This window comes from Trichoderma atroviride, chromosome 6, assembly GCF_020647795.1.
Source record: "Trichoderma atroviride chromosome 6, complete sequence".
In the NCBI taxonomy this organism is placed as follows: Eukaryota; Fungi; Ascomycota; class Sordariomycetes; order Hypocreales; family Hypocreaceae; genus Trichoderma; species Trichoderma atroviride.
The window spans coordinates 3,099,014-3,123,603 of record NC_089405.1 but is presented as its reverse complement, the minus strand read 5'-3'; the positions used below and the strand labels follow the sequence as shown (position 1 = coordinate 3,123,603).

General features: G+C 48.7%; 8 protein-coding genes across 8 annotated transcripts; 5 read left to right on the top strand and 3 right to left on the bottom strand.

The window, feature by feature from the left end:
- Positions 1-311: 311 nt before the first annotated feature.
- TrAtP1_011650 (uncharacterized protein) lies at positions 312-1,490 on the top strand (the record flags this gene model as incomplete). Its single annotated transcript, XM_014084750.2, has 2 exons — positions 312-440; positions 519-1,490. The coding sequence occupies 2 exons, from the start codon at positions 312-314 to the stop codon at positions 1,488-1,490; spliced, it is 1,101 nt and encodes a 366-aa protein (XP_013940225.2).
- Positions 1,491-4,032: 2,542 nt separating this feature from the next.
- Positions 4,033-5,212, top strand: TrAtP1_011649 (uncharacterized protein). The gene is made up of 3 exons (XM_014084749.2): positions 4,033-4,410; positions 4,477-4,700; positions 4,762-5,212. The coding sequence occupies exons 1-3, from the start codon at positions 4,255-4,257 to the stop codon at positions 4,877-4,879; spliced, it is 498 nt and encodes a 165-aa protein (XP_013940224.1). The 5' UTR covers positions 4,033-4,254; the 3' UTR covers positions 4,880-5,212.
- Positions 5,213-8,716: 3,504 nt separating this feature from the next.
- On the top strand, positions 8,717-10,163 carry TrAtP1_011648 (uncharacterized protein; the record flags this gene model as incomplete). The annotated part of the gene is made up of 3 exons (XM_066115202.1): positions 8,717-8,756; positions 8,830-9,079; positions 9,134-10,163. 3 exons carry the CDS (start codon positions 8,717-8,719, stop codon positions 10,161-10,163), a joined length of 1,320 nt encoding a protein of 439 aa, XP_065971300.1.
- Positions 10,164-13,262: 3,099 nt separating this feature from the next.
- TrAtP1_011647 (uncharacterized protein) lies at positions 13,263-14,758 on the top strand. The gene is made up of 3 exons (XM_014084748.2): positions 13,263-13,457; positions 13,553-13,973; positions 14,045-14,758. Exons 1-3 carry the CDS (start codon positions 13,437-13,439, stop codon positions 14,620-14,622), a joined length of 1,020 nt encoding a protein of 339 aa, XP_013940223.2. The 5' UTR covers positions 13,263-13,436; the 3' UTR covers positions 14,623-14,758.
- A 325-nt stretch (positions 14,759-15,083) lies between these two features.
- On the bottom strand, positions 15,084-15,902 carry TrAtP1_011646 (uncharacterized protein; the record flags this gene model as incomplete). Its single annotated transcript, XM_014084747.2, has 2 exons — positions 15,084-15,402; positions 15,478-15,902. 2 exons carry the CDS (start codon positions 15,900-15,902, stop codon positions 15,084-15,086), a joined length of 744 nt encoding a protein of 247 aa, XP_013940222.1.
- A 3,152-nt stretch (positions 15,903-19,054) lies between these two features.
- On the bottom strand, positions 19,055-21,064 carry TrAtP1_011645 (uncharacterized protein). The gene has a single exon (XM_066115201.1). The coding sequence runs from the start codon at positions 20,933-20,935 to the stop codon at positions 19,154-19,156; it is 1,782 nt and encodes a 593-aa protein (XP_065971299.1). The 5' UTR covers positions 20,936-21,064; the 3' UTR covers positions 19,055-19,153.
- A 625-nt stretch (positions 21,065-21,689) lies between these two features.
- On the top strand, positions 21,690-22,900 carry TrAtP1_011644 (mitochondrial 54S ribosomal protein mL57). The gene is made up of 3 exons (XM_014083340.2): positions 21,690-22,154; positions 22,216-22,445; positions 22,507-22,900. The coding sequence occupies exons 1-3, from the start codon at positions 21,755-21,757 to the stop codon at positions 22,654-22,656; spliced, it is 780 nt and encodes a 259-aa protein (XP_013938815.2). The 5' UTR covers positions 21,690-21,754; the 3' UTR covers positions 22,657-22,900.
- A 111-nt stretch (positions 22,901-23,011) lies between these two features.
- Positions 23,012-24,130, bottom strand: TrAtP1_011643 (uncharacterized protein; the record flags this gene model as incomplete). Its single annotated transcript, XM_014083272.2, has 1 exon — positions 23,012-24,130. The coding sequence occupies one exon, from the start codon at positions 24,128-24,130 to the stop codon at positions 23,012-23,014; it is 1,119 nt and encodes a 372-aa protein (XP_013938747.2).
- Between the last annotated feature and the right edge of the window lie 460 nt (positions 24,131-24,590).

Sequence of the window (24,590 nt, the reverse complement as noted above, 5' to 3'; positions counted from 1 at the left end):
ATCTATAGACCCCGTGTTGCCGCCACCCGACGATCCTCAAGCTGTCTTACTGTCTTATTCCAATCCAGGCCTTTCCGAAAGGAGACATGCTATGAGAACCAGGGATCATTGCGGGGCAAGCTTGTCAGCGAGATGCTAGCTCCTTGAAATAAATGCCCATTGGGTTGGGTCGAGATGCTGGGTGCCGTCGATGGAACCCCCCTTTACCTACTGCCTACCTATTTAATACCAAGCTTCAGCCTTCTGTACGTCATTGAGTACATTTGATAGCTGGCCAATTGTCCAGATACGGGTACAAAAGTACACATAGCATGATGCTGGCCTCGTCAAACAAACACAGCAAGCTGCTTGTTGTCCAAGCCGTGATCGCCACTGCATTTGCAACCAATCCAGGTTGGATATTTCACCCTCAGACGAGTGGTTTTACGTCTGGCGGGCTGGTGAGTCTTACAGCCACTCAATCCGGCTCCTGTTCCAAGACAGGACACCTTCTAACCTCTATATGCCGAGCTGGACAGGGTCACTATCCGACGCCATATAACTTGTCGATTTCACAGACAAATCACAAGCTTGCCTCGACTGGCGGTTCCTACTGGAGCTCCTCCCTCATCCATGGCTCAAACGGCCGAGATTACCTCGTCGTTGCCAACGCCGTAGCCGAGTTGCCTGTGGGCGGCGGTAGCCTTGTCGATGTATACCGAGCTTCAATTCTCGATCTGGAAGATACGTCTCAGTATGCGCAATACGCCCGCCTCACAGCCTTAGCAAAGACATATGGCCCCACCGGTATTCTCAACTTCACGGTTCCGGGCTTTGCGTTTCAATCCACCAGCACAACAGATGCCCTCTCTGGTATACGAATCTTTAGTAACATCGCGGACGTTGGTTTCGATCTCACTTTTGATCTGTCTTCTCCTCCGATCCTCAACGCCGGCACTGGCACATTCCAAGTTGGAGGCGGAACTGGTTTCCAATGGTCCATGCCCGCTGGCAAAACAACAGGCTGGATTTCAGTCAACGGCACCAAAGTCAACGTCGACGCAAGCCGCTCTTTAACGTGGTACGATCGACAGTGGGGGGTCATCCCCTCAGACTTTTCATGGTTCCAGGTTCATATTCCGGGACTGGCGCCTGATGGGACTGAAGACGAACTCTACTCCATATGGGCATGGAACGACCCTATCAACGGCAACAAGCAGTTCGCGACGCACCGAACAGGCGGGCGAGCAGAGCAGATTGTTTTGCCTGTTACCGAAAAAGTATCATCCAACAGAACTTTTACGTCGCCCGCAACTGGTGTCACCTACCCTCTCGACTGGACCATTGCCATTCCGGGCGGACCGGAGCTGCGTCTCTCCAGCATCAGGCCTGATCAAGAAATCCAGACCGCAGGTGTTCCTGTAATCTCTTACACCGGGTTCCTCAACGTCGTGGCTACGTACCCCGGGGGCCGTACAGTTCCAGCATTCGCCGTAATTGAGTCGCTTTAGATGCCCAGGATAAAGAAAGCTACTAGTACTAGAAGTGAAGAGGGGATTGTTATCCACAGAAAGGGCATTTTGTACAATCGCCTATCGTAGGGCGGATCTGCGGTTTTCTTGGCAAACTTTAATGTTCATTAGATAGTCCACAATGTCAGTAGCTTTAATGTTTATCCGTATAGTTTAATTTATAACATGACAACTGCAGCAAGACGGCATCTCATTTGCACTTCTCTGCCGGGCTCATAGTGTCCACCGCGCTCTCCGAAGCAAGCAATATAGTTGGCTTCTAAATTTCCTCTTACGGATGCCTCTCGCAGCCTATGGCTCACATCAAAAACCTTTTGCGTTTGGTGTTCCGTGCTTGCCGTTAAATTCGTGTCGTCATTAGGCAAAGAGGCTTGCTTATGAAATAAAGAAGAAGGCCTTCATCCCGTTAGCAGTCGGTCCTTACCTTTGGCAGTGAACCCATTTCTTTCCTCAGGAGCGCCAGCCATTGCTTCCGGCCGTGGCAATTATTAAGTTCGAGTCGAGTTGTTGTATTATAAAAACGCTGATCACGGGCCTTGGGGATTGAGTTCATGGCCACGCGTTTGATGATGTCGGTGGCAACGATAGGCTTTTGTGGCACAGCCTCCCATCTTATGCTTAAGAAGACTGCATCTCCCGACCAAGTCTTTTGATCTCTCTTTTCTGTCTTGCACTTTCACCATCTCAGTCAGTAAGTACTGCTCAGCATTTGAAGCAGTACAACTCGCAATCATGATGACAATATCACTTTGTTGAGCCTGCAGCCCTACCTAGCCTCTTGACCAACTAATGCGGGGGCTTATAGTTCTGTAAGAGGCAGTCGATCCAACATGCCCGCCATCGTCCATCACAGACCTTTGCATCGGTTAAACAAGTCGAATCAAAAACTATTACCCTCATCGAACAGAAAGTTGCTGCAATGGGCCACCTGATGCGTTTATGTGATCGTGGGCTTCGATGATATGTGATGGCTGGGTTGCCATTAACATGCAGCCGGCAGCTCCGGAACGGCGCTCACCCTCCTCCGGACGGGAGAAATTTCTCAAATGCAACCCTTCAGCGGCAAAAGACGTCTATCAATGACTCGTAAGAGCAATTATGATCAGATTCTAGTTTGCTCATGGAAGCTAATGAGACCAAGCACGTTTTGTTAGCCATTGCGGCAGCCGATGCCCGCTCCAGCCGCAACCGCTAACACTTGCGATTTCACGATCCGGCAAAAATGCAGACTCGGTCAACGTTGTCGCGAACTTGTTGACTAATAATTGATAGCGACAGATTTTGAGCCTGTTCAGCGAAATAACAGCAAGATGGCACGATTGTAATACCTACATGGGTGTGCAGATGTTACTGCATCGCGCCTGGGCAACGCTGCTGTGAATGGGCGAGCTTCGCATTTAGTTGCATTGGTCCATGGGCCTTTCAAAAAAGACATCGAGGCTTTTGATTCTTCTCTCACGTTTACCATTGATTGATTGATTGGTATGACGTCGTTAACGTAGCCGCATTGGCTGATTTTTCGGAAAAAGCAAAATTTTGCTCACATCCCGATCCCGACCACCACCGAGCCGCTTTCCGAAGATGGTCTGTCATCAATCTCACCTTGGAAACAAACAAGAAACACACTGTCGAACAAGGCCATTCCCGAACTGCAAACCATCTCCGATATGCGGCATGTATGCGGCGTGAATTACGCGATTGCTTCGGGACTTCCGCACTTACAAGCCGGGCAAGACTGCTATCACTTCTAGTCAACCAGGCGGAACTTCACGCAGCTCTACTCGCTGCCCAGCAGAGCATGATGAAGAATCGGAAAACATTCGGATTCATCGCCTGTTGCGTTGCTAAGTAAGGCGCTTAGCGCTGGGCGAAACTGGCTGACCCTGGTTAGCTGGTTCACAGCGTCACACTCACGACGATGAAATACAGCCTGCCATTGGAGAGAATTCGCGACCCCGAGATTTACCGAGCCGGTTAGAGGTGTATCGTGGATTATGCATGCAGCCAGATGAAGCATTCTTCTCCTCATTGGGGTCCTCGCTGCTCTTCTGTACCTCGTGGATGGCTGGATGGCAGCGAGTTAACGGTTAACCGAGGGAATCGCCCATCCCTGCATGGCTCTCGGTTGACAAGCAGCCAAGACAACGGCAAAAGCCTAGCCTGGTGTGAAGCTCAAGGGCCTTGATACCCAATCCAGCTAGAATTTCAGGTGCACAAAGCACCCAGTTGTGAGGTGCTAATGCACGACGACTGCCGGAGCTCCCGGCGCCGGCAGATGGCCCAATGCCAGAACCATTTTGCATCGTTCGGCATTGGGAGAGTGGCATGCTATGACGTCGTTTTGCTGGACTGCTGTGATTTTTTTTCCTTCTCACTGCAAGGCGAATCATCAGATGACATCGATCCGATGGATGGGATTGCACGGCGCGATGGCCGAGGGTATCAGGACGAGATGGTTGTCGAGATTTGTTATAAAAAAGGTCGTGCGCTCCGCGTATCTAGATGTTGTTTTAGCTACTCAGCATCAGCCTCAACAGCCTCTTCTGCATTCAAAGCATCGAGCTTAATACATATAGAAGCCTCTTGATCAGCATCGCAACTAATTCGATACCCATCTCTTAATTACTTATATATACCCCAAAGCGCATTTCCAGCTCCGGGCAGCAGCATCTGCTTAATACCCAATACCTAATACCCATCAGCATCACTTATACCCAAAACATCAACCATTAACACTATCAAAATGTTCGGCACTCTGGAGCACGCCACCCTGCGATACATCGCCTTTGCCAACCACTTGATGGTTCTCATCTCTTCCATCATTGTCACTGGTCTTGCCTCTTGGTTCCTTGCCAAGTATGACTACCGCGGTGTCGACATTGTCTACCAGGAGGTCATTGTATGTCTTGGCTCTCATCATCAACACCACTGCCTCGAGCTGTAAACTAACAACTTCTCTTTCTAGGCCGTCATCACTCTGGGTTTCTGGCTCATTGGCTCAGTCCTTCCTTTGATTGGCCGATACCGCGGATACCTGGCTCCTCTTAACCTGGTCTTCTCTTACCTCTGGCTCACTTCCTTCATCTTCTCTTCTCAAGACTGGAGCAGTGGCAAGTGTGGCTTCGGCAAGCCTGGCCAGGGACACTGCTCTCGCAAGCACGCCATTGACGCCTTCAACTTCCTTGCATTGTAAGTTCCTCTACAATTTGCATACTACCAAGAACAATCCCGCTAACACCCGCATTCACAGCTTCTTCCTTCTGGCCAACACCATCGTTGAGGGCATCCTCCTCCGCGCCGAGTACGCCAACAAGGCTGCTGCTGCTCCCGTCAACAAGGAGCTTTCTTCTGGCGCCAACGCCGCTTAAGCAGCGACACCAAACTTCTACATGATTTGAGAGTAGCAGCGGCGAGCTTCCGCTCCTCTACACCACCAGTCAACCCGTGAACACCTACAGATGTCTGTGCGAGCACGATCATCTGGGGCAGCCAGAAACGGTTACAGCAATTTACAAATAGAGTGATACCAGGCTAGAAAAATTGGCGAGATTTTGAGTAGTGGAGTGTATGGAGAATAATGGATGGTTCCCCATATTAATGAGGTTGCGAACGGATGGGGATATGGAATAATGATGGATAGATTCGGTCGTTAAATATGCTTTAGTCTTTCGTTAATGATAAATGATACCTTATACCTCAAACAAATTGTCTATTGCAAAAGTTTGGTGTTTGACTCTACAATTCTCTACAATTTCCCTACGATGGATTCGTGGAGTGATTATCATACGACGAGATTTCAAGAGGAGCATTCCTTCTAGTTCCGTTGTCAAGCGACAATTTTTTTTGCGGGGTCCGGGAGATCGTCAAACTTCTGGCCCACAGTGAGCACCTGACAGATCATCGTCTCGCTTCACAGTAAATGCTACTCTATGTGCTGGTTGTCGCGAATCAAGCAGTTTGCTAGTAATTAAGCTGCAACTGGGGTGGATACCAGCACTTCATTGGCTTGGGGTTTCTGAACATCTGACGATGCATAAAAACTCCGGGATCTTCGGAGCAGATATTCTGTGCTCATGGCTTTACTTTGAATGACAGAGTGTTATACTTGGGAACAGACCGAGCGATTTTACTTGTATGGATTCATGAGGTTAAACCTCAGAATCAACGAAGACATGGATATGAATGGAGCAGCAAAAACCCAGCCACTGGATTCCGTGAGGATACTTGGTTCTATATCGCTATAGGCTGCTCAGGACCAGTTGCATGTAGAATCAGGCATCGATGAGCAGCCCAACGCCAATCCTTCTCTACGTATCATGGTGGCGAGGACACCCAACCGCTACCCAAATCACCGAGATTATTAATATGTTATTAGCGTCGACAAGTTACAAAGCTTACGGAGTATATATATGCGATCAATTCATATTTATTTAACATTTTGTGATATCTATTTGTCACTTTCAGTCTGCTGTAGGGTAGTCAAGACCAGGAGAACGCGGAGATTCAAGGAGACGCCCACTTTTCAGTAATGATGGACAGCCTATCAACTATCGGGCTAATTCCTAGCTTATCGAGTGCCCTTCCCACAAGTGGGTTAATGGGGCGAGTACGATTTCTAATTGCAGGTAGCACTCGGCACAAGACACACCGAAGATTAGCTGTTTCCAATCACATATCACACAAATCCAGCGAATCGCAATCCATCTCGGTGTGAAATAATTACAGGTCACACAATGGTGCACAGAAGCGTAGCATTGGGCTAAAAACGTCCCCTGGAATCGCCGTCAAATTCCGGTGGCAGCCGCTTCCCATATAATACCGATGTGGTATCTAATCTGCTTTCTTTATCCGAACAATTTCATCTTCCCATATCACACAAATAGGCGGTGGAGATATGGGTGGAGGTAATTAGCATATCATAAAGACAGTATTTGAAGCTTTGGAAATCTATCGCCGTCTTGGATCAAGGGGCAATTACAGCTTTGGGTTCAATGCCGGCAGTATGCTTGGTTCCCACGAAAAGAACCATCTCGCATATAAGTCGAGGTATCAATGTTCTGTTTCTCTTAGCATACTATCCAACCCAATATTGTAAGTTTTACAACTTTGCACCGTGATGACTTGCAGAAAGTACATGTAGCTTCGGCAATCGACTGGCATTTGCCGTTTTAGACATGTTCACAAACAATGGCATCTAGCTATTTCCATAAAGCGCAATATGGATGAGATTGCTATAAAAGAAAGTAGAATTCTATGTGTGTTGATGCTAAAGAGGCTACTATTATTTTTGTAGCGTAGCTAGTTGGCAGGCAATGACATCAACGACTTTGTTTGCTCGCTTCTAGGTACAATATCTTGGCTGGCGGCACGTGCCTCATCTATACGCGGTTATTACAGCGTAACTCTAAAGTAATATAGCCGATTCAAAAATATTCTCTGGTGCTAATCATCCACTTTGGGGAAATCTACCGCCTCCACTGTTTCCTTATATGGACAGCAGTCTGTGCAAAACAAGACCACAAGCTCATCTTCTCTTTTCACGGCGAATTAGCGCAATTCGACGTTGATTCGAGCGGCCTTTGTCATCAATATGTAATGATTAGGAGATATTATCATTACAATACAGACAGCAAGATAGAAACAGAGTTCAACATCAACTATGGGTTGCCGGATGTATGGTCGATCCCCAAAACTCCGCTTAGTCAGAAACGCGCGCGAGCAGCCAACTTGCTCCATATCCACGGCCTCCCTTTATTCGCATCGCAAAGTGTATACGTTGATATCAATGCGAAAGAGATTAGTCTCAAGCATTGCAACTTGAAGAAACAAATTGCGCAGTCGGGGGGTAGCATGAAAAGCACGCAGCTGGTACTACTTCCACAATGATTGGCGGATATTTACAGATATCTCTCTCTTACACCGTATCCCCCCCGCCAAAAAGGGGAAACGAATAGTCCAGAGTCCGCGGGGCTGAATTTTTTGCTAAGCTTCGTAAAAATTTATATATATAGACGGAATCATTGAATCCCCTTTAAGCCTGATTTTTCCGTTGCGAATAGGGGCAAAGCTCAAAGCATCTAGCCATAGATTCTAGTTTTCCATAATAGTACATCTAGAGTTTTTTGCCCGACAGGGAGAGTGTTAGTGGAGTCAAGTTCAATGCTATGGCTTTCCTTGCATTGCATCCCTCGTCTGGCCAATCAGGGAGCCTTGCCAGGGTTATTGTAGAAAGAGTCCTCGGTAATCTAACCGTTTATAGGAACTGCTACAATTCTGATTTGTTCTGACGCTGGAAAAGGGTATTAAACCTACCTAGGTACCATCACGATGTGTAACGGTATGTCATGCCCTACGCAAAGTGGATTGAGTTCTTATCTACGGTGCATACCTTCAAAAAGAAGTAATCAGACAGTGGATAATGAGATGACAGGATACAGCAAGTCTTTCAGGCTTGTATTCTGTGCCTATATAGCAGACTTACAGCATTTCATAACGCTGGAAAACTATATTGCATTAAGGAGCTCTCAAGTTCCTAATTTGCAAGTGTTGATTGACAGCATGGCAAGCATTTGACGGCTTCCGCCGCAATGTGGACTTAATGCGGGTTTAACAAACGCCGATTTCATGAGCGGTTCCCGATCTGCGACAATCAGGGTGTCCGCATGTCCTATGCCACATCATTATCGCCCGGGGGCGGACCTCCTGTGCCGGAGAGACAAAGGCCGCCGCCTCAGCTAGGCGGATTGGATATCGCGAGAGATTACACCCAGTGCTGCGCCTACCACAGCCAAGAGCTTACACAGAGACTCGTACAATATGGAAATCCGATGCTGGCTTTGTCCTACATCTCTTCCACAGACGAGAACTCCGTTCATCGGATCGGGTCTGTTCCATTCTATCGTGTTCCACTTCGACGATATTGAACCCTGCAGATGGTCACAGATCTATCGCTGTCGGAGTTACACTACTGTCCGACATTGCGCTAGATTTAGAATGCTTGTGTATCCGTACACATGTCATGTCTCACACAGACTTGTGTATATAAATGCATATACTGTTAATCTATATATATGAGAGACAGACTTGCTCCTCACTCAGAAATTTTGAATCTTCAACACTCAAACGAAAAATCGCGTCAAAAACATACAAATTCGAACATCAACGCCCTTTCCCCCCCACCACACATTGCACCATAAATACACAAAATGGCAACCAAACCATTCAAAGTAGTGATAGTCGGTGGCGGTACGTAGTTTTGCACTTTACACACTATTAACTCCACGTCCTATCAACTGACTCTTTCAACAAGGCCCTGTAGGTTTAATAGCCGCGCACGCTTTGTACAAGGCGGGAATGGAGTTTACTATCCTCGAACGAAGCCGCCAAATCGCACTGGACGTGGGTGCCAGTCTAGTACTTGCACCAGCCAGTTTGCGAGTTCTTCATCAGCTTGGCTTACTCGATCAGCTGCGAGATACATATTCCGAGATAAACCATAAGAAATGCTTCGCTCCAGATGGCCACCTGTGGAAAGACAACCCTGATTTTTTTGTTGAGGCGAAGAAGAAGTAAGAACCCTCGACAACTTGCCAATTGCCAAATGATCTAATTCAAGCTTTTAGCCACGGAGGTGTACCTTCTTCCTTTCACCGTGCAGAGCTTGTCCAATCCCTCTACGATCAGCTGCCTGAAGAGCTCAAGCCCAATGTTTTCACCAACAAGAAAGTCAAGGACGTTCAGTCTGACGAAAATGGGGTCAAGGTCTTCTGTGAGGATGGCAGCGTGTATGAAGGCGATTTGGTGCTTGGCGCAGACGGCGTGAACAGCAATACTCGACAAGTGATGAGAAAACTCGCATTGCAGGCAAATCCAAACGCCGAATGGGACCCTGAGCTTCCATATACATCCACCTATCGGTGCATGTGGGCTAGCTTTCCTAGACCTACAGCTCCTGGGCAGGGCTTCGAAACGCAGACCAAGGACATGTCCATCATGTACCTTAGCGGCAAGGACCGCAGCTGGATATTCCTTTACGAGAAACTACCTGAGCCGACCAAGGAACGATCATTCTACACCGATGAGGATGTCCAAGCAATGGCCGGAAGATTTGCCGACTTTCACATCGATGAAACCTTGACAGTAAAAGACGTGTTTGCTGAAAGGCTGACGAGCGGCATGTCAGATCTGCAAGAGGGCATCTGCAACAACTGGGGCTGGGGCCGCATCGTACTCGCAGGAGATTCTATCCATAAAGCATGCCCCAACGCTGGCTTGGGTTACCAAAACGGCATCCAAGACGTGGTGTCGCTGGTCAACCACTTGCGAGAGCTGGTGGCTTCTTCAGGGCCCTCGAAACGTCCCGGCGTCTCTTCTCTAGAGGCCATGTACGAAGACTACAAAACTGAGCGATGGGAACCTCTTGGCAATGATGCGGTTCTATCTGCGAGAGTCACGCGAATCCACGCTTGGGCGAATATCTGGTACTACTTGGTAGCCCGCTTCCTCCTGGTGCCAAAATTCATGGACGACTTCAGAGACAATTGGATGATTGCACCGACTACCCGTGAAGCTAGGGCATTCAATTTTTTGGATGCAGAAGAGCCATTTTCTGGGCGCGTTTCTTGGGTGCATCCTTTGAAAAATGTTTTTTAGGACTTTCGCTGATATTGTTATCGAGATGTGGTGAGGACGTGAAGGTGTCAGTTGTTAAGTTTGGTGGCGTATGGCGCTAAGGTGTACATTTTATTCTCTAGACATATTGTTTTACACAATGTATTTAATCACTTGCGAATTCATTATCAGAATATATTGAATAAGAGTAGACGCAGCTCTTTATTTTTAAAGAAGTGATGGTCTGTCAATCTTTGTGCAAATTTGTACATTGTCACACTTGCAACGGTTTGTTGCTATATGTCCTTGTGACAAGGTACTGGTCTTATACAAGAGTCTCTGCAACCATATCAATCGCTGTTTGCCTCTGCGGAGAGTTTTATTCACAAAATCCAGAACGTAATGCTACTTGACTTATTGTTTCAACGGTTTAATTAGCTAATGTTGCCCAGAATGACATTTGCCGTATTTGGTAGAAGACAAGTAAATTTGCACGTCTAATTAGTCCAAACGCCTTGAACTACTAACAATTAATGGAATAATGTTGATTGGAGGATGTCCAAAATAAAGAAGCATCGCCAAGCATCATTATCAGTATGCTTCCAGAGGGTTTTAGCTTCTTCAAAGCAGCGCGTCACCAACTTTTGCCTATTATGTTATTTGGATCTAACCTTTGCCAGAATATGCTCGTCTGACAATTTATAACCTTTTTATCCACAGTTTGGATGAATTCATAGGATACATAATCATGTATTGCTGAGAACTATTGACACGTTCCAAACTAAAAGCCTCACAATGGATTCATGGCGCAGTTCTTGTAAGAAGACGCCACTCGATATCCCTTTGAAACGATGCGCTAAATGACAAAAGACTGACTTGAAAGTCCACAAACTGTTTGCGGCAAGACTGGAATTTTCGTCTGGGAATTTGGCTCTGGGAGGACGCGATTGTCGCCGCCAAAAATGGTTGGAATAACCCAATTTCATGCCCACACCTCGCCTTAACCAGGATACATGGCTTCACGACCGGCTTGAATCTGGCTTATGCACGCTGCTTATTAATTCCTATAGTCTTCGTTTTAAGGATCCTGTAGTCTCGAGAGTAAGATGATGGAGGGAAGCAGCTTTGATGGTAATCTTGGCGACCGTCCTAATTTATGCTTTTTTTATTTTTTATTTTTTTTTGGAAAAGCTACTCGTATTTCCGACTTGTTGCCGTACTAGTGGATTCATGAGAAAATAAAGCTGTGAAAGACCGGGGAAAGATGGTTAGATCTGTCCCCATTTCCGATGCAGTTGCCAATTCCAGTGCAGGCGGTTTATAAGCGAGGGCCTGGTAGCAGCGATGGAACGCCAATCTGCATGCTGATGGCGTCAATGGAGCAGTCATCAATGGGACCAGATGCGTGGAATCATGATCCAGAATACAATTATTGGAATGACGAATGCCTACTGGAGAGGCGTCATAATCAAGATGAATATGCTTTTACAACAGATAATTTTAAGGCTATTAATGCAAATTGTCCATGACGTTTGCGTAGATAGAAATGCTTATGAAATATTAGCGTTTGGATAGATGACAACCAATCGGGAGCTGCTATATATGTACTAAGAACTGGATTCTGCGGGAATTGCGAGTTGATCAAGTCCGCGTATTCACGTTGCCTTGAGCTGCATTACCAATCATGCTTCTACAGAGAACTGTGTAGTGGCATAATTATTGACGAACCATTGTTAAATTTAGTGCTGAGGCTGAATATAAGCGAGGGAGTGAAATATGACCATACCACGCGGACTTACTTCATGTTTAATTCCGTGCCCACAGAAGCATATAGCAATAAGTTCATGGTTTTAGTGCCTATTATATGTGAAGTAGTGACACAGAATACCGTAGTTTAAAGGCCATTTTTCTTGTATACAGACAGACACATTCGTCAGCTATGGAGGTTACATAGATTGATACACGTATTAGAGGGCATTGTAGTTGTCGCCTTCGAACGGCTAGGCGACTGAAACTTTCCAACATATGAAGCCACATATGTCGCTAATAGTTACGTGGCGAAAACTACATGAGCTAGAGTTAACGCACTCTTTGCTCATGTGTTCGAGAGGGAAAGAGGAAGGGGAAGAAACAATAGCCAGAGTTTGAGGGCGGCGCTTAGTCATGTAATTCGCAAATAGGCAACTGTGGCAGTTTCTGTTCAAGTTAGTATTTGTCATTCAAAAAGAATGAGATATATTCTATCCTATTCTAGCCATTCTAGTTATCTGTGAATGTGTCCAATTTTGCGTGATGTCCGCGGCATCACATCTAGCCGAATCTAACTAACCCGTACTTTAGGTACTGGAATCAAATCAAATCGAATGGAATATACAAATTGCATTAGTAGTCAACAGTCTATACGCGCAACTGACTTGGTCACTCAGCTGCACAGAATCCTATTTGTAAACAAGAATCCTCAAGCGATAGCTGCAGGAACCCTAATTGCGGCTTTAAGCGGCGACACAATCAAGGCCGTCTCGGAATTATTACAGCATTGCCACTACGACATTGCCAGCTGATATACATTGGTACCTTTGTACAGTTATCTAGAAGTCGGCCGAGTCACGCCCATCAAGCGGTGTTATTCTAAACAGTTTACATATTTCCTCACCATTGTGCACTAGGAATGCACCTCGGGATCCAAAACGTTCCAACTCTTGTTCAGCCATTATTAATGATTGCGGGCCAATCATAGAACGTTCGACTAATCAATAATTCCCTGGATAGTAATCAGCTACTGCGTCATGATCGTAATCGGCCGTGGCTGGAGCTCATGGCGCCGGCGTAGAATTTTCCATAAAGTGGATCCTAGCTATTTCTGCGGACTTTCTTTGAGCAACTTGCGAATCAGAGAAAGGCATTTAGGCCCGCTGCGGTGTTACGGTGCATCCGTAAGGCCGCAATTTCTACATGTCCGTACCATGGCTTTTCAACGCCACGAAAAAGCCGCGAATAGCTCATGTTGCCCTGGATATAGGAAAAGTCCGAATCCAGATTAGAAATCTTGGAGAATTTAACAAGTATCACGATGGCAACAGATGGAAGATTTGAGATACAATATTTGAAATATGTAGTAATTCGCGTCGACGGGAGATGGATATAAGGAGCCCGAAAGCAGCAATGTTGTGCTTTCCATCTTCATCTTCAGACTCAATTCAACAAACAATAGCACACACAGCTACAAGCAACTCAACAATAAAACAAAGCAATCAATCACTTGATTTTTAAGACAAAACCTCTACCAAAAATCCACAAAACTACTAAACTATCACCATGGCTGGCGATCTCGTTCTTGTAAGTCCTCATCAACTTCCAAGTCTTATACGTTTCTGAATCCTTCAATCTCTGCACTTAGTCATCATTTTTATTAACAACCCTATTCTGTTTAGCTCACCGGCGGCACTGGCATGATTGGCTTCAAAACTCTTGTTGAAGTCCTCAAAGCCGGTTACAAAGTCCGCGCCGCTGTCCGCAACCAAGCTGGTTTTGACCGCATCGCCTCGCTCAAGCCTCTTGCTCCCTATGTCTCGAACCTAGAGAGCATCATTGTCCCCGACATTACTGTTCCCGGGGCTTACGATGAAGCCGTCAAGGGTGTCAAATATGTCGTGCACGTTGCTTCTCCACTTGTCCGGCCAGTTGATACCGAAGAGGGCTTTCAATCTGAAGTTATCCAGCCCGCCATTCGGGGCACAGTCAGCATCTTGGAGGCTGCACACAAGGTGACCGGCATCGAAAGAATCGTCATTACTGCCTCCATCTTGTCCGTTGCTTCTTTCGAGAGCTTGGCCAGTGGAGTCAAGACCGACGGTATGTCACTTCTTTGATCGTGTTCTATATTTTATATGGTGGAAGCGAATAGATGCTCATATACCTTTTAGAGAAAACTCGCGCCGTCAACACCGTGGGACCCTATGCATCACCCGTCAACGCCTACCAAGTCTCCAAAGCTCTAGCTTTCGAGGCCACCAACAAATTCGTCGCCGAGAAGAAGCCCGCCTTCTCCGTCATCAACATCATGCCTGCCTTCGTCGTCGGTCGCGATGACACCATCACCGACGCTTCAGATATCGTCAAGGGCTCCAACGCCTTCCTCATTGGCCCTCTCCTCGGCCATGCTCGTGATCAGCCCCTGATTGGTGCCGTCGTTCACGTCGACGACGTTGCCAAGATGCACGTTCAGTCTCTGGACTCGTCCATTGTCAAGGGCAACGAGGATTTCCTTGCATATTCGCCTCCCTCAATTGACTGGGCCGATTCCTTCGAAATCGTCAAGAGACGCTTCCCAGAGGCCTATGCTGATGGCGTCTTCAAATTCGAGTCTGTTCCCCGGCCGATCACGGCCCCAGTTAACGTCGATTCATCCAAGGCTGAGAAGACTTTTGGCAAATTCAAGTCGTTCGAAGAGCAGACAGTGTCTGTTGTAGAGCACTATCTCGAACTGATTGGTCGCAAATAGACACCTTAGATGTTGTTGACTTAGTATAGAACTATCGGCTTACGAGAGTTTTAGAGTTTCTATTATGGAGTATATTCAGGCAACCTGATATACTTAGACTAGTTTTTAGCGATAAATTTATATCATATATTTGTTCAATGCTGTGTGTGTGTTCCCAGCGTGGCCCTTCACCACGTTTCTTTCATTAGCCCACCACATGGAGTGATCGTTTGATGTAACACAAAGCCAACCAGAACACGGGAAGAATTATTGTATGAAGGAAAGAAGCATATAATGAAACAATGGATAACCTAATAAATATATACGTAATTTATATTGAATCGCATAACGCTTTCTTATATACATTAATCATCATGGCAATCCTCAAGATGCCCAACACTCAGCTATATACACTGCGTAATTTTCTTACGCCCCATTTTTTCGCCTTGATTTTTTTGTACAGGAATAAAACATGTGATTTCTCAAACAAGAGATGCAACAAAGGCAGCAGCGGTATCTGCGTCCTCGGCATATGTCAAGTGTGGGAGCAGGATGATGTCTCCACCGGCGCAGATGTTGTCTCCATCGTGGCAGACGGTCAGAACCTTGGAAGCAGCAATGTTGGGAAGAGCCTGTCCGTCTCTTGGGTCGCCAAAGAGCACCACGGCGCTGATTTTGGAGGCGGTTGCTGCATCCAAGTGGCCCACCGCGTTGTGGACGACCAAGCTGCCTTGGGAGTAGCCACCAACCACAAGCTTGGTATTCGGGCAGCTCTGTGTGACAGATGTGATTTGAGTGGCCCTATTTGAGTTGAAAGTGCTGGTTAGTCTGGTGGTTTTTTGCAGTGGGAAAGCGAATAATAAGTATGGAGCTTACAAGTCAATGCCTGGCTGGACCGCTCCAGACAGGAAGCCCTGAACACTCGCAGGGTAGTTGAAGCCTTGAACACCAAGAGATGTGCTACCGAGTGCGTTTTGCAGCGACTCGAAAAAGAAAGGTCCGACAAGTACTCCGACATTGCCAGGGTCGCAAGTACCGCGAGCAAACAAGACGGTTACGTCGCCGCACGCCTCATTCTCAGTTTCAGAGATGCCAAAGAGATCAGCAGCAATGTCTTCACCATCTCCAATCAGATCACAAGCAGCCGTGACAGTATCACCAATAGGCATAATCTTCGCAATCTCGGTGAGGAAGGCATTGATTGAAGGCCAATCCCGCTTGCTGGTGGACTGGATGACCGGCTTCGGGTAAGCAAAGGCCTGGCCCGCCAGGAGAGCTGTGAAAATGGCTGCGGATCGCATCCTGTACGATGATAACCTGGTGTATAAAGGGAAAACTAAAACTTCACTTTGCTCTTGGAATATCGAAAGGCATGAATAGAGTGAAACAGCGGATCTGCGGCAGTCTTATACTCGTCGTCTGCCCCATCTAGAAGGCCTCTATAAAGCACATGCTTTTCTCCACGACGAGTAGATCTGCTAGTCCCAAACTCGGCATCTTTCAACTCGATTGACGAGTAGAATGCTTCTTGTCTACACCCTTTCGCGGCCAGGCACTTCGCGTAGCGCAAGGACAAACTTCCACATGGGGCTTGGAGAGTCCTCTTTTTCACGATGCGGCGCTTCTACTGCTCCGCCAGTAAGACGACGCCCGCCTACCCCGGCGCCAATGCGGGCCCAGCGGCCATGTGCGTGACTTTGCGTACGGAGCTTTATAGTATTACTATCTGGGGCCGAGCACGGGGAATGTTGCATTGTCGTAGAGGTGTGAGAAGTTCCCGGCCTCGCTTCTGGCTCCCAAGGATACGAGAGTATAAGCATGATAAGACTTTCTCTGAAACATCTGCACGAGTGCCGAAAGAGGGTTTCAGTTAACATTAAGCTCATGCCATCAACATGTAAACATCTCACCACTTGCAGCAGATAATAATAGTAGTGTTTTGAGTTGCCGGGACAGCTCGGGAACCAGATGATCTGGGCGATCCTGTCGCCACCCCCTTGTAGGATTCCTATTTCCTTCCATTTCACACATGTCCTGCACGCGAGGATCCAAGACTAGGTATTTCCACCTGGCTTTGCAAGGGTTGGCTGGTGTACAGCCACCCACACTTGACATCTCTTGGCAGCCTATCAACACTGCCACTCCCCTCATCACCGTAAAATTAATAATGAGGATTTTCGGCATCACAAGCCAAACGAATTAAAGAAGCTGCAAGAAAGATTCCAATAGCTCCAATAGCTGTGCGCTTAGACGGCACACCCAGAGCCGTCAACACACCCTCACAGCTTTTGGAGTTCCCTTCCCCGGACCAGTCTGGAAGCACCGCATCCGCCTTTGGACACAATACCGACGCCTCAGCGTGGTCCGTAGCGAGCTTCATGCGCTCGTAATAGGCAGTCCCCTGTTTCCGAGTTTTTCATGCGGATTCAACGGAGAATTGCGCGGCATGATTGTGGCTCTTTGCGATCAATCATGCAAAGTGGGAGTTGAGAAACCCCCCCCATGTTTGACATCGTGAGCAGGCAAACTAGACACTCATTTGGAGCTCTGAAAAGAACTTTTTTCACCGCTACCATGAAATCTTTCCTCTCAGAGACTAGATATGCCAAAGGAGCAGCGAATAAGCCCCTCTACGTCCCGTGCTTCCCTCATTCATCCCGCATTTGCTCTTCTGCAGCTCCGCTAATACCCCGCAAACTAGACGAACTAGACGGGGGGGTGCTCCCCAGAGTCGATACTCGGATGGGCAACGCGCCGGCAGATCGGCCTTTGAGACAGTCATGAGACCGTGGGGTTGGTGATTGTTATGCGCCCTGTCAAGCGGCTAAATTAAGTTGCTTTGGCCTCGCCCAACAAGAAGTTATCTCGGTACCTGGAAATTGTCTATGCGCCGGACATGTGAAACATGTTCAAAGTTGTTGCCTAGAGAAGGGACGACGAGGCTCGAGCGTTCTAGACAACTGCGATATCTTGTCTTGTCGTCTCTTTTTGGCCGTGGATCCATAGTGACGGTGCGGTTTTTATACCTCTTCTGGCAAGCTTGCACGGCTTGGCCGCGTCATAAGGCCTAATTGAACTTTGCCAAGAGGGCTCAGACCGCAGTAAGCTTGGGAAAAGTTTTAATACCTCTGTTTAGTATAAAGATGCTACACTGAGCTGAGGATGAGGGATTATGAGTCTTGGTGAGGCTTTTTCTAGAACATTTTGCACGTGTATCGGATTTACACGGTTGAAGGATTTATACGACTTGAGAATATTGCTTATTGTAGCTTGTGCTCCTATTCAAGGAGTTGTGATTGCTTTTGTCTAGGATCTCAGTGACGGTATCTCAAACATCAACTCTTTCTTGTGATACTAGACTTGTATACAACTTTCAATATTTGTAAACTCATCTCAACTCATCCAACAGCTACATCTTTATAGTCATCATCGGCAGACAGCGTGAAACATCCCTGAAACGGCAAGGCGTTCAATGAACAAGTGCCGTATAACAGCTCAGTCATCACCCGCTGCATTATTCAATATTTATCCATCTACTTGTCATGCTTATTGTGGCTTGTGCTCCATTTCAAGAATGTTGTGATTTCTTTTGTCCAGGTTTATTATCATGGTATTCCAAACATGCCTATCACAAGTAGTAAGCAGCTTATAGAGGCTGATTTCTGTTCAACGAAATTCCATTAGATGGTTGACTGCAGCTGCATTCGCATTAAGCTACCGATAGTCTTCCCAACATCAACTCCTTTCTTATGATGATGGATTCGTATGTAATTCCGATGCTTGCAACCCCATGTTAGTTACATCTTCATTTGCCATTAGTGCATCGGTGTATAAATATCCCTGAGCTAACGGGTCGCTTCTTGGGTAAGTGCCGTATAACAGCCAAGTCAGAACAGAAAGCTCAGCCATCGCCTTTGCACTATTAACATATGTCCATCTACCTGTCACTTATCGTTGGACAAGCTGTAATCTGTGACATTATGCAGATGCTGCCTCTGTGATTTTGTGCAACTTGCTTCCAACACCTTGTCTGTTCAAAGCTGGCTTTTGTCGCCCAAAACTGACAGAGAGAAGATGGGCTGAATGAGGAGCAACAAGGGATCTGTACTAGCAAGTTACTCTGACTCTATCCCATCTGGTCTTCTTCAAAAGCCAATACGCTTCCCGCAAGTCAGATCCATATGCCATAGCCTTATAACCATCCAGAACGTCACTTGTAGCTCTACCGCCCTCGATACAACGCCCTTTCGTATACTCCAGCGCGCGACACGGACACATGTACCTCTCATCACAGATCGTTTGCCGTTGGCCATCGTCTTCTCAATGTAAAACGTCCCATGACTGCATCGGATTCCCGACGTCGAGCATCGTAGACCGATTGAAGAGGTATCACTACACAAACACACCTGTAAACGCATTCACCAAGACATCTAGATTCGTCATTAAAAATATTTAAAAAAAAAAAAAAACACAAGCTTCATATCCTAATCATTACATGCTCCAGGTCCAGCCCATGAGCACACGCAAAACGCCCATTCAGCCGGACATCATCTCAAGTCTTTTGCTTCTTCCTCACAAGCCCTGCACTCAAAACATTGACCGGTGGAGTAGTATCAGCAACACCGCCATCACCCTCACCCTCGCCCTGCTTCGGCTTCTTCCTCACAAGCCCACCGCCCAATACATTGACGCCGGCACTGGCCGCCTCGCCCTGTGACCCGTCCCCCACCGTGTCCGACCTCTTTCTCTTAACAAGGCCGGACAAGTTGTTCACCGGCGCCGCTCCGCCCTCCGTCGTTTCCGCCGATGCAGCGGCGAGTTCCCGTGTTCCCGTAACGTCAAAGCCCCACCGGCTGCCGAGCCCGACTTCGCTTAACCAGCGGCGAGTGCTACCCGTGGCTTTGTCCAGCGTCGCAAAGTCCAGGCGCAGAAGCAGCTCGTGCATGCGCTTGTAATCGGTCTCGTCGACGATTCTCTCTCCTCGGCCATGGTGCGGCCAATAGTAGTAGGCCGTCGATACGGGCTTGTCTAGGAGATAGTTGCGCTGCTTGGTCTTGATACGCGGCTGGCGCGACTTGATGGGGCCTCTGAGTTTTCTCTTAATCTTTGCCGCCTTTCGCTTCTTGGACTTTTTGTCTTCAAGCTCAGAGTCACGCTTGGATTTAGTGGGCGTGCCGCCACTTTGATCTGATTTGGATGGAAACAGTCTCCTGGGCGTCGTCGCTGGCGTGACATTTGACAGAGTTCTCTGCTTCCTGGGCGTCTCTGGAGCGCCGCTCAACGCACTGGTTACGACCGAGGCACTAGATACTGATACAATATCACTACCATCTTGCTTTGACTCGTCATCCAAATCATCAAATACGACCCAAATAAACCCCGTCATCCTCCCGCTTGAACACTCCTGTCGGAATGCCATCATCTCCCAAAACATGTCCAGCGTCTTTACAGATTTCCAGCTTCCCGTCGTCTTCATCGCCTTGGTCTTGGTGACTTCGTCGTCCAGCTCATCGCGGAACCGGCATTTGGGGTCGTCTGGGAACTTGGGAATGAGACATCGCGGTGGCACCCAGTCAAATTCTCGAGAGTAGTGAGAAATGCGCTCCAGCGGGTGGCTCAGCACCCAGCTGGATGTCGCGCCGGCACGACGGGGGATAAAAGCACGGGTTTCGTAAGCATCTAAGCCAGGAATAAGCAGGTAGCCCTTGGTATTACGCCATGCTGAGAGACTGCCGCGCGGAGGCGACTCGACGATGGGGTCGAGCACTCGACACCACCATTTAACAAGGCCGCGGTCGTCCAAAACATGCTTGCCAGAATACTCGATGCTTCCGGGGAAGAGATACTGGTCTTGGGCGCGAGCAAACAAGCTGACGACGAGTTGCACGTCTTTTCTCCTCCTCTTGTCGACCAGATAGCGCACAAAGGTCGCGCAAACCTCTCGTATCGGGCTAGGAGCGCCTTTTGGTAGCTGTAGTTTGTTCAAAAATCCAGTAGAGTCAGCCTTGGACACAAACAAGGTGGTGGACCGGGCCGTGGTATATATGAAGATCTCGATGCCAAGAATGAGGACCCGTTTGCGCTGCGCAGCCTGTTCTGGTGTGTTTTCGCTTGTTGAAGCATCTGATGACGAGTTTTCGGCGTCAATTGAAACGCTCAGAAAGTGCTTCTCGCAGTATGTTCGTTCGGGTCGCTCGCCTGGGGGCGCAGAGTAGAGCGCGTCGACTTTCGTGGGAGGAGTGGAAACGTGATGGATGCCGAATTTGTAGCCCTTTGGAAGCACAGCAGCAAGACGACCGCGCAGACCGGCGTCTGGAGGATCTGCAGACGCCATCTGATTGTGATGGCTTCTCAAAAACTGGTGGAAGAAAAATCCGAGGTGTCAGGTTGTAAGAAAGAGGAGGAAGCAGCAAGAAGAGAAGCAAAAGATGTAGGGCTGGTACCTCCCTCGAGTCGAGTCGCGACAAAACGTCAGATTGAATGCAGGAGCTCCGCTGTACCTACAGCTGAGTTAGCGCTATGGGTCCGCTGAAGGCCGGGGCGCCACATGCCCAAAATGGGAATCAGCGGAGGCAAATAGCGAACAGTAGGGCTGATTTCGTACATGGAATCCAAGTAGGCGCTGTATATGTCGTGCAGTGATTGTGATGGCCTAGAGCCTTGACTGAGTAACCGAGGGGTAAATGTTTATTATTGCAAAACATCAAAATGGTCTTACAGCACACCAGTGAGATTCTTGCAACCTTTTTTCATTTTATTAATTTCTTCCGTTTCATTCAAGAAACACCCAAATACATTCACACACTGCCCACTACCCATTAAAGCTTCTTTCATATATACACATTAGCTTACTCTTGATACTAAGTGTCGTTTCAAATTTCATTGATAATCTAGTAGAGAATAATGTGCTTGTTTTACCAAAACTCGGCAATCGAACAAACTTTCCAGATATAGGGTAAGATCAGTCTAAGCAAGCTCCCCAGTGACGCCAGGACCGCAAATCGATAAGCGATAAGATAAGATCGCAACATGCCGCCAAACACGTGACCCCGAAAATGCTCCAGATTTGTTCGATAGGCCTTCAACACCATATAGACAGCGTCGAAATCGCCATAGAAGCCGACTTTCCGTGCACCATTGATCTCACAAAGCCATGGCTCTTCAGTCCTGCCGTCCGAGCCTGGCTCGCTGTCGGCACACCGCCCGCGCCTTGGCCCCATGCGCACGCACATTCGCAACGGAATCCGAATCTGCACCTTCAACACCAGAGTCCTTCAAGATCCCCGCGACATCAGCCAGCACGAAGACGAAGCCGCGATGGAGCCAGACGCCGCAGGGAATGAAGGCGCCTCTGCAGCTGGACTTTGCAAAGAGCGCCCGTAATAAGATCTGGGCGGTGAATAACGATCCCACGCGGCTGGATGAAGTGTACAACCGCTTGCTCGGACCGGGAGGTAGCAAGATGCTGCCGGAGGAACTCAAGTGGCTGGCGGTGACACACAAGAGCTTTGATCAAGGAAGGAGAGGGTTCAATGACAGATTGGCACTGCTAGGTTGGTTATGACGGCTCATGTTGAACGGAGAAGAAGCATATGCTAAACTTTGCAATTCTAGGACGGTTGACAATGGTAATGGAAGCAACAAAAGAGATTGTCAGCAAAGAGCCTCTTGACGGCTCAATATTCCCCGATCAATTCGACAGAACACCATTGGAGGACGACCAATTGCTTTCGGTAGACAACCTCAACGTCATGGGACCCCGAGACATAATCGGCAAGGATAAGCTCTACCAGTTGGCTAACAACGTTGGGCTGATGGATGTAGTTCGGTGGAAGCCCCGATTGGTACGTTGATGGCTCGTCCAACAGACTGGTGGCTTTGATTTTACTAACATGAAAACAACAGCCCCGACGGCTCGAGGCCTCAGGTGTGGAAGTGGTGTTAAACTCGGCGCTCATGGCCATCATCGGCGCCGTCACGCTGCAGCACGGATCTGCCGTGGCGGCGCAGGTGGTGAGGGAGAGGATCTTGGCGCAGGTACCCAAGGACAACTAAAAAAATCTCATAGACAAAAAAGGAGGGGGGGGGAAGAGGGAGCATGTGCTATAAAGGAAAGAAAAGGGATAGCGGCGGCGGCGTTGTGTAACCATACCTTGTACTATTTATGAGGAGACGAAGCTGAGTGTTTTGAATCTAGAAAGCATGAATGCACCTGGCTATGATACTAGCAGGATGTACCATTACAACAATCGCTCTTTGGATCTAGCAGTGAGATGGATGTATATGTATATATAAAAAGAGCCAAGCTGCTAATTGCCATTGTATAATTATTAGATGTTGCGACGTATAATATTAGGGGTATCTCATAGCATCAGTGCGAATACTCGCTTCGCTACATCGCCATCCCGTCTCATCTCAACAGCGGTGCCTCTTCACCTACACGCTCATCATCCCCAGAAGCCTCAGACTCAAACAGCCCCGCAAAGCCATTCCTCAGCACCCTCTCACGATGCAGCCACCCCAAGCAAGTGCCCGCGCCAGGCCCGGCCAGGACCGAAATCGCAATCATGCCCAACGGCACCCGCCACCCGGCCTCAACAAAAACCCAATACAAGACGGTCCAGGCAATGAACTGGAAGTCAATCTCGATGAAGCTCACCGCCAGCTTGGTCAGCTCCTTGCGATCGTCGCGCTGGGCCAGGTTCCAGAGGACAAACAAGTGCGCCGCTACAGACAACACGATGGGCAGCGTGTACACGAGGGCCACGCTCTGCCAGTGCGACTCGTGGTGGATGTCGGTCGGGCCCACGCGGCGTATCCTCTGGATGATGTACCGCACGCCCTGGCGCACGAGCGAGACGTAGGCCGGGAAGAAGAGCCAGGCGGCGATTGCGACGGGCGAGTTGTACGCCAGCATGAGGACCGAGGGCAGGTAGTAGCCGACGGCGACGGCAATGGGGATGGCCACGGCCTCGGAGTCTGGCAGCGTGCGGCCCTGCCCCGTGGCGTTGAGGGCATCGCTTTCAACCTCATTCTCGTTGCTGCCCGCCTGCTGCTTCGCCATCGCCAGCGCCTTGGCCCGGTGCAGAAAGGCCGGCACAATCACCAGCTGCCACACCATGGCGCCGCCCAGCAGGTTGAAGACCAGCCACCACAGCGTGGGCCGCGCAATCAGCGCATTCGGCCGGTTGCAGCGCCGCGCCGACTCGACGGTGCACACCGTGGCCAGCGCGCCGACGTAGGCCAGGATGACGCCCATGACGGCGCGCGACCGCAGCGAGTCGAGCGCGGCCTGGAAGAAGCTGACGAGGAAGCAGGCCGGCGTGCCCAGCAGCGGGATGCGGCTGAGGCCGGGGATGCGCGCGTGGGCGTGGCACTGCGACCACAGCAGCGCGATGTCGACGTCGGACGAGGCGAAGAGCGCGGCAAAGGTGGCGACGGAGAGGACGACGGGCATGACGAGCAGGTATTTCAAGGGCGCCGTCTGGATGGGCGGCGCGAGGAGCCATCTTGGAGCATGAGGAGGCATCTTGACTGGGCTGGCGGTTGTTGTTGTTCTTGATCCAGCTGTCAGCTCTTCATGACTCTAGCCGTGAGCGTGGAAAAGAAGGAAAAGGGTCAAGAGAGACAGAAGATGAGAGGATGGAGGTCAAGAGATTCACCAACACGAACAGGAAGCTCAAAACTGCTGCATCGAGGCTCAGAGTCGCATTCGCTGTGCGGCAGGGCTCGTAGCGGGGCCCGGTGAACCCTGCAAGTGCCTGATGGAGACGAATGGCAGCGGCTGGCGCTACACCAGCATGGGCAGCAGATGATCAGATCACAGGGTCTCGATGATTTTTATTGACTCTTTTTTCTGGTGTCTTGGGCATGAAATGGGATAAGAGGTACTAGATCTATAGCAAAGGCTGAGTAACATGTCTGAGTGCATATATTGCATTGCATGGCATGCGCATCCATCTTGCTTCGCTTGTTATGCCTGCTCCAAT

Coding starts and splice junctions, on each gene's coding strand:
- TrAtP1_011649 (XM_014084749.2), top strand. CDS start 4,255: ATGTTCGGCACTCTGGAGCACGCCACCCTGCGATACATCGCCTTTGCC. Junction 4,411..4,476: donor TTGTCTACCAGGAGGTCATT/GTATGTCTTGGC, acceptor TTCTCTTTCTAG/GCCGTCATCACTCTGGGTTT. Junction 4,701..4,761: donor GCCTTCAACTTCCTTGCATT/GTAAGTTCCTCT, acceptor CCGCATTCACAG/CTTCTTCCTTCTGGCCAACA.
- TrAtP1_011644 (XM_014083340.2), top strand. CDS start 21,755: ATGGCTCTTCAGTCCTGCCGTCCGAGCCTGGCTCGCTGTCGGCACACC. Junction 22,155..22,215: donor TGACAGATTGGCACTGCTAG/GTTGGTTATGAC, acceptor TTGCAATTCTAG/GACGGTTGACAATGGTAATG. Junction 22,446..22,506: donor TTCGGTGGAAGCCCCGATTG/GTACGTTGATGG, acceptor TGAAAACAACAG/CCCCGACGGCTCGAGGCCTC.
- TrAtP1_011645 (XM_066115201.1), bottom strand. CDS start 20,935: ATGGCGTCTGCAGATCCTCCAGACGCCGGTCTGCGCGGTCGTCTTGCT.
- TrAtP1_011647 (XM_014084748.2), top strand. CDS start 13,437: ATGGCTGGCGATCTCGTTCTT. Junction 13,458..13,552: donor TGGCTGGCGATCTCGTTCTT/GTAAGTCCTCAT, acceptor TATTCTGTTTAG/CTCACCGGCGGCACTGGCAT. Junction 13,974..14,044: donor CAGTGGAGTCAAGACCGACG/GTATGTCACTTC, acceptor TATACCTTTTAG/AGAAAACTCGCGCCGTCAAC.